This window comes from Mandrillus leucophaeus, unplaced genomic scaffold, assembly GCF_000951045.1.
Source record: "Mandrillus leucophaeus isolate KB7577 unplaced genomic scaffold, Mleu.le_1.0 Scaffold2, whole genome shotgun sequence".
Lineage (NCBI taxonomy): Eukaryota > Metazoa > Chordata > Mammalia > Primates > Cercopithecidae > Mandrillus > Mandrillus leucophaeus.
The window spans coordinates 13,569,414-13,577,502 of record NW_012102031.1 but is presented as its reverse complement, the minus strand read 5'-3'; the positions used below and the strand labels follow the sequence as shown (position 1 = coordinate 13,577,502).

The 8,089-nt window shown below is 48.4% G+C and overlaps 1 protein-coding gene across 3 annotated transcripts in view; it reads right to left on the bottom strand.

The window, feature by feature from the left end:
• Positions 1-201: 201 nt before the first annotated feature.
• The window catches only part of SEC14L3 (SEC14-like 3 (S. cerevisiae)), a 19,096-nt gene continuing 11,208 nt past the window's right edge, over positions 202-8,089 (bottom strand). For 2 of the 3 annotated variants that reach the window (XM_011979082.1, XM_011979083.1), the window contains 7 exons: positions 7,801-7,896; positions 7,151-7,211; positions 5,812-5,895; positions 3,069-3,175; positions 2,539-2,678; positions 2,294-2,463; positions 983-1,104 (listed from right to left, as the gene is read on the bottom strand). In XM_011979082.1, coding sequence (XP_011834472.1) covers positions 983-1,104; positions 2,294-2,463; positions 2,539-2,678; positions 3,069-3,175; positions 5,812-5,895; positions 7,151-7,211; positions 7,801-7,896 — 780 coding nt within the window. Of the gene's footprint in view, positions 1,105-2,293; positions 2,464-2,538; positions 2,679-3,068; positions 3,176-5,811; positions 5,896-7,150; positions 7,212-7,800; positions 7,897-8,089 lie in introns of all 3 variants that reach the window. The other variant, XM_011979081.1, reaches the window with a different exon arrangement.

Below are 8,089 nucleotides of genomic sequence, written 5' to 3'. Positions count from 1 at the left end.
AAACAAACGAACACCCCCTGCCCCAGGTCCTGGATCTGCCACCCAAGCTGTAAGATGTTGAGTGAGTGGCTTCACCCCTCTGAGCCTCCGTTTCCTTATCCATAAAGTGCCTTGGGGATGGCATGAGAATAAAACATGCTAAACTCACAAAGTTCTTGGCACAGTTTCTGGTACACAGAGACCACTCACCAAATGATCGTTGTTGTTTCCTTTATTATGATTATGCCAGATGTGACTATCTTTGCTTCCAGGAAAGTTTCTAAATCATAAGCTATGTGCAACAAGGGAAGTGGGTAAGGGTGGGAAGCTGAGTGTGCAAGTCAGACAAAGCCTGACGTAGGCAACTCCTATCAGAGGTATGTGGCCTTTGTGGCTGGGGCCCTCAAAAGACAGTCACTGCCAGAAATCTGGAGACTAAATTGTCTGGGTCTCCAGAAGAGAGTCCAACCCCACCACACCTCTGCTCCTGTCCAAGGTGCTGAAATCCACCCCACATAAGCTCCTCCTAGTCATGTACAGCCGTTGAGTCGCCTGCACCCTACCTTCTGGTCCTCCATTCAATGCCACAAATATACAGTGAGCATCTACTATATATAGCGAGTGGAAATAAAAAGGATTTAGATATGTCTCCAACCCAAGTTGCTCACAGCCTTATGGAAGGAATTCAAGCATACACACTTGCCTTAAGGTAGGTGAGGACAAAGGCTAGGGGATTCATTTTGCTATTTATTGAATTTCAGTGACACCCACTTCTTGTCTTTACTCTTGTTTTTTCCTCTTCTGAAATGTTGGTACCCTCCAAGGTTGTGCCTCTCATACCTTTCTTGATCTGACCACAGCAGATGAGTTTTCCCCCGGGCATCTCTTTCTCACTAACGTCATAGAGTCAGGAGGACTAACAATCAATTTCAGGGAGGGAGGGAGTGTAGGATATAGAGAGGAATCAGAAGGTTAGGAGGTCTCTGAGAAGAGAGGGAGCCACCTAGACAGGGGTGAGCTCCTTATCATATTTCTGCATGCCCTCGTCAGGGAGCAGGACCTCCACCGTGAAGCTGACCTTCTTGGCGTGCACAAAGCTATAGGTGTTGTCGAAGCGTAGGACATCTGGGGGACAGATGGAAAGATGGGCATTGGGCTTGGCTTTACACACTCTTTGTTCCACCCCTGGCCAGGGAGGAGGACAGGCTTGTGTTCCCACTGGCTTTCTTTGCCAAGCTGGGCCAAGCTCCCACCACGCCTCTTCCCTTCCCCATGGGAACTGCCACCCCAAGCAGGTCCTGTAAACAGACACCAACCTCCTCTTGGCGTGTGCCCAGGCCTGGCTTTACTGGCATGGAGAACAATGGTCATTACATCCCATTGTCTCATACCTGGAGACACACATGACAGGGGTGTGAAAGCTCATGCTTGGGTTCATCAGAGACCTCCCAGCCCCCTTGGATGAAGCGGGGTTCTGGAGCAGGCCTGCTGGACACTGTTTGCTTCCTCACAACCACCCCAAAAAGCAGGTGTTGGCCGGGCACGGTGGCTCACGCCTATAATCCCAGCACTTTGGGAGGCCGAGGTGGGTGGATCACTTGAGGTCAGGAGTTTGAGAGCAGCCTGACCAGTGTGGAGAAACCCCATCTCTACTAAAAATACAAAATTAAGTGTGGTGGCGCATGCCTGTAATCTCAGCTACTCGGGAGGCTGAGGCAGGAGAATCGCTTGAACCTGGGAGGCGGGGGTTGCGGTGAGCTGAGATTGCACCATTGCTTACACCACTGCACTCCAGCCTGGGCAACAAGAGTGAAACTCTGTCTCAAAAAAAAAAAAAAAAAAAAGAAAGAAAGAAAGAAAGAAAAAGAAAAAGCAGGCATTGTAACTCCTGGCTCACAGGTTAGCAAACCAAGGGTCCTTCCCAGATTGTTCAGACTTTTGCCCAGGACTATGCAGCTACCTGGAGGCTGGGGCGGGACCCTGGAACCACACAGCTTTGCGGCTCTGCACAAGTTGATTTATTTTTCAGAGCCTCAGTTTCCTCATGTGGAAAACTACTCTATCACTTGTTGTCTGTATTCTGCAGTCCAGGTGCCCCCAATCCCTGCAGGGCCTGTGTGTCTCTGGCTCCTGGTGCACAGTAGGTGCTCATGAATATGGACTGAGTGAGCGACTGTATGAATGAATGGTGCTAACCTAGGCTGTGTGTCCCTGAATGGGGGAGGGGTGTCACTGCCCCTCTGTTTCCTTCTCTAAAGCATGGGACAGGTGGCTCTAGCCTTTCAGAGCCAGGTCCCAGCTGGGGCAGACTTACAGACGCCGGCCTCTGAGCAGGTGAGGCTCCCATCCTCGGGCACCATGTGGGCGTTGTAGCGCTGGCTGGGTAGAACCTCTGTCATCTCCCCTGCCCGCTGTCGCTCCCCCATCTTGGTCTTCAGGAAAACTCCGAAGCCGATGTCCGCACCGTCAGATGAGAACTGCCACCTGTCAGGGGGAAGGGGAGGAGGAAGGTTGCTGCCCAGCCTGATGGGTCTCTGAGGGGTTAGGGCCTGTCCCTACCTGAGGACACAGCCTGGAAACAGGATCTCGTATTCCACTTGGTGTGACGAGCCGCGGTTGATTTGCACCGAGTGCTCGTACTGAGTCTTCACCTGGTCCCGCACGTACATGGACTTGGGGATCTCGCCGCCATAGTTGATCTGCGGAGGTGGGATGAGATGGGCTTGCTCCCCTCTCCTGGCCGTTGTTCATGTTTCTCCTGCCTGAGACACTTTCACCACCTCCTGGAAGTATCCTCTTCATCCTAGCCCCACTCTCCCACTTCCTCAAGTCTTCTTTGACCATCCAAGCTGGGTCAGTGCTTCTGCTGGGAGCGTCCCCTTCCAGCTCATCCCTCTGGGTTAAAATTCTCCCATTTCTTGTTTGCCTTTATAGCTGCTGAGAGCTCTGTAAGGGCCAGGGTTGTATTGACTAGCTTAACACCCAGTTCTTGGGGTCTCTCTATAGGTAATTGTGGATGAATGACTGGGTGGAAAGGGAACCCAACTGAGTTCTTGAACCTTTCTTGTCCCAGGAAGAGCTCTTTGTACCTTGGTTAAACATTTGGGGTTTCCATCTGGGTCAGTCAGGGTGCCCCCAAACTGGGCAGGCAGTTCCTCAGGACTGATGAGTTTCAGCAAACCTTCCTTCCAGTTATCTGGGAGCAGTGGGACGCAAGGGAGGTTAGCAAGCATGGAGGGGACCGATTGGCCTCCCACATCCACCAGGATGACCTGAACTGGGGGAGAAGCCCTATACGAGGTAGGCTGCCAGGGCCAATTCCCCAGTGTCCTAGGCCTGGGGCTATAGGAAGTGTCTTTCTCAGCACTGCATCGCTGTGGAAATGTGTTTCCCACCTTGATAGATGAATCAGCACTTTTTATTTCTCTTTGAGACAGTGTCTCACGCTGTTGTCCCAGCTGGAGTGCAGTGGCATGATCATGGCTCACTGCAACCTTGACCTCCTGGGCTCAAGTGATCCTCCCACCTCAGCCTCGTGAGTAGCTGGGACTACAGGCATGTACCACCATGCCTGGCTAATTTTTGTTTTGTTTCGTTTGTTTTTTTTTTTTTATAGAGATAGGGTTTCACCATGTTGCCCAGGCTAGTCTCAAACTCCTGGCCTCAAATGATTGTCCACCTGGGCCTTCCAAAGTGTTGGGATTACAGTTGTGAGCCATCATGCCCAGCCTACAGCATTTTTTTTTTTTGAGACAGAGTCTTGCTCTGTTGCCCAGGCTGGAGTGCAGTGTTGCGATCTCAGCTCACTGCAACCTCTGCGTCGCAGGTTGAAGCAATTCTCTACCTCAGCCTCCTGAGTAACTGGGATTACAGGTGCCCACTACCACACCTGACTAATTTTTATATTTTTAGTAGAGACGGGGTTTCACCATCTTGGCCAGGCTGGTCTTGAACTCCTGACCTTGTGATCCACCCGCCTCGGCCTCCCAAAGTGCTGGGATTACAGGCATGAGCCACCACGCTCAGCCAACAGCACATTCTTGAAGATCTTCCAGTCATGAGCAGTGAAGCTAAGAGTTATCTAATTGCCTCAAGGAGACTTTAGAGCTCAATGACATCAACGGCCTCATTGGGATCACTCTGTGAGTAAGTGGCGTGCCCAAGTCAGACCTCCTAGTGGGGGATGGACAGCCTTGGGCCTTTGGAGGGACCCTCCACACCTCCCTCTGCCTAATCACCATGACCATGTTTATTACTGTTCTTCATGCCCTATGCAAAGCTCTAAGAGTTCTGGGTCCTGGCTGTTACTATGCCCCAGCCTTGTGGCTAATCCAGGCTACCCAGTTCCCCAACCGCCTCACTTTGGCCATGGGAGATTCCTTCTCTACAGTGGGATTAAGGGGAAGACCACAATGTCCCATATACCAGGGCCAAATGAGCAGAGTTGCATGGGGCAGAGGCTGTGGACTTAAGGCCTGGACTATGCTGGTAACCCACGCTGCGCTAGGCTTTGGAAGGCTTAGAAGTCATGAGCCTGGATCCTTCAAACCAGGCCCTCATAATCTATCAAGTTCCCCATCTCAGTGGAATTGGGTAGAGGCAGAGGCTCGGGTACCAGGAAGAAAGAGAAAGTAAGGATTTACAAGCTCCCCCTCACCCCTGGATCTTCAGTTCTCCTAATTCTGTGATCTGACTATCCTGCTTGGGAGAAGTTTTCCTCCAAGCCAGGGTTGTTGATTTGGGTTTAAGAACTATTTCCCTTTTCTCTCTTTCTCTCAACCTGTCACTTGTAAACATAACTATTTTCCTATTTATAAAATTAATACATATTATTATGCAGTTTAGAAATCACAGACAATACAGGTAATAAAATTAAAAACTACATAATTTCTCACTATCAACAAATAAATATTTTGTTGTTTACTAGAAATAAATATTTATTGTACATATATTTGTTTCCATAAAAATAAGATTATATTTTTAGTTTAATCTTATTTTAGCTTATGCTTATGAAGATAAGTTTATAATCTACTTTTTAAAACTTAATGACATTTCCATGGCATTAAATATTTACACATAGCATTATTTTTCATGACTGCTCCAGAATTCATCAAATGCATGCACCATTATTTATTTATCCAGTCTTTTCTTGTTGGACTTCCTTTCTCTGAATTGTGACTACTCTTTCTGTTTGTCTGCCTCATCCTCTTCAGCCGAGGTTGCCTTTAGAAGCACTAAGCTTATGAATGTTGAAAAGAAACCGAGACTTATATACCAGAAATTGACTAGCAACCAAACTGAAACCAATGAGGTGGTAGGTGTGGAGGCCTTGTCCACCAAAGGGGTATGGCAGGGAAAAGAGCAAAGGTAGCAGACTCTTTAGGGTAAAACCCACTTCACTTTTGGGAAGAAGGAGCCTCTGACTAGGTGATGTGTAGAGTCTGTTGTTTTGAGATAGGGTCTCACTCTGTTGCCCAGGCTGGAGTGCAGTGGTGTGAACATGACTCACTGCAGCTTCAAACTCCTGGGCTCAAGTGATCCCCCTGCCTCAGCCTCCTGAGTAGCTGGAATTACAGGTGCGCACCACCACACCCAGCGAATTTTAAAATTTTTTGTAGAGATGGGGTCTTGCTATGTTGCTGTGGCTGGTCTCAACCTTCTGATCTCAAGCAATCCTCCCGCCTCAGCCTCCCAAAGTGCTGGGATTATAGACATGAGGCACTGCACCCAACCTAATGTGTGGAGTTCTAGATGGGGTAATGGGACAACCTCACTCCAAAGGTCATGTAGAGAGGTCAGGAAATTGAGCTGAAATTGAGTTGTGTTACTTACTTCCCAACACAATAATTTTCCTGCGAGTGTCCTCACTAAGGAATGGTTTCATGAGGTTGTAGCCCACAGGGAACAGTTTGGTAGCTGGAGAGATAGAAGTAAGGATAATGGGAAGAAAAGAATTACATTGAGCAATCCCCTCCATAACGGTTATAGCCAATGATACAGAGGAGTCATGACTAACCCTGGTCAATTCCAGTGTCTGTCCTGCACCGAGTGAACCATCCAACCAACCAGTCAACCAGCCAACAAACAGCCAACGAACCAATCACGCAATGCAATAATCAACCACCCATTCAGTCAACAAACCAGCCAAACATTCAAGCTGCTAATCAGCCACCTATTCAGTCAACCAATAAACAAGCCAACCTACCACATAATCAGCCACCTAACAAATCAGCCAAACAGCAAAGCAATCAGCCAATGGAACAGCCAGATAACCACTCAACTAACTGTGTTCTCTAGCTAGCCAGTCATCCAAATAACCAGTCAGCCAACCATCCAAATAACCAGCTAGCCAGTCATCCAAACAACTAGACAGCTGACTCTCCAAATAACCAGCCAGCCACCATCCAAATAACCATCTAAGATTCAGCCAAACAACAAACCAGGCAAGCAGCGAACCAACCTGCCAACCAGCCATCAAAACAACCTGCCAACCAAAATGCCAACCAGCCACTCAATCAGTCAACCAAGCTAAGAACTAGCCAACCAAGCAGCCAGCCAATTCTCCAACCAACCACCAGTCAGTCAACTAGCCAAGCAACCAACTGGCCAGTCAACTGAACAACTAATCAAGCAACCAACGGATCAACCAACCAGCCAATCACCAAACATCCATCCATCCTTTCATCTACCCACCAACCCAAACAACAATCACCCAAATACCTATGCAGCATCCACCATGGACCCAGGCCTGTGAGGGCTACAACAAAAGTGGAGAATCACAGCCCCTGCCTTCAAGGAGCAGAAAACTCAGCCAGTAAAGCAGGATGAGCACAAATAAAACAGCTGGAGATCCCTAAAAGGCAGCAAACAGGAAAGGCGGCACCAGTTGCCAGTGCCAGAGGCAGTCTGGGGAGGGAGAGATCATCATGGACAGGAGAAATAAGGGAGGATCCCTGGGAGAGCTGGGACTGAAGTTGCCTTCTCTTGCAGTAAGGCCAACCCTAGAAGTTACCATTTATTGAGAACTTACTCTATACCAGGCATTCTAAGTGATCTGCATACAGTCAAGAAACCAACCTGCCTCTCAACAATCCTGGGACAAAGACAGTGTTATCATCCTCAGCGTACAGAGGAGGAAACAGAGGCACAAGTGAAGTCATTTGTCACACACCTTTCACAATGAGCATGAACTTCAGGGTCTCTGGGTAATTCTCTTCAAGGAGGCCAAAGAACTGTGGAAGCAAGAGAGATCCCTTCAGAGAGCACATCGCGTCTTCTCCTACCTCCATCTCCTTTGCAATCTCCTGTTGGGAGGTTTCAGATGGCTCTGGAGGGTTTTCCTTCATGCCATCACCTCCACTGGCCTCTGGAGGGAACCTTCTCACCTCAAACTATTATAACCATACTCTAATCATAATTACGTAATAATCATTTTTAGTAAATATTATAATAATTGCAGTATAATAATAATGACTACTTATTTATTAAATGTTCACTATTTGCCAAGGAGTGTATATACACTTTACATAACAACTTGCTGAAGTATCCCTACATTGCTATCCCCATTTTGTAGGCGAGGAAACCAGCATGGAGAGGGTTTGGTGGAAGCTGGCACGTGTGGTCTCAGCACAGTGTTGTCCCTGAAACCCATTCTGTGGGATCTTCTAGGAAACATATTAAGGCCTTTTGGGGTTTGAGTCACAATGAGGGAGGCCGGGACATTTTTTAAACTAAATCTTGGCTCTCAGTGAGCAGCTGGGTCATGGCAGGCCAAGCTGGTCATCAAAGCAAGTGGTGGGTGGCCCTGGGCCTTCTCCTCACCTCCTGGTACACTTCTACCAGAGGTTTCCAGAAGTGTTTCAGTCCCAGGCCCTCACAGTCAAATATCATCACGATGGTCTCAATCTTCTTCCCTAGCTGCAAGGATGAGAGCAAGAAGTAGTTCTGGGGTTCAGGGTGTTGGCTTGGGAGATGGTAACCCAAGTACATGACACCTTGGGGCTTCTTTTAGCCCCGACTCTGTCCTCAGAGGAACAAGTGGACAAACCAGTGAATGCATTTCCCCACTCATCCATCCATCCATCCATCCATCCATCCATCCATCCATCCA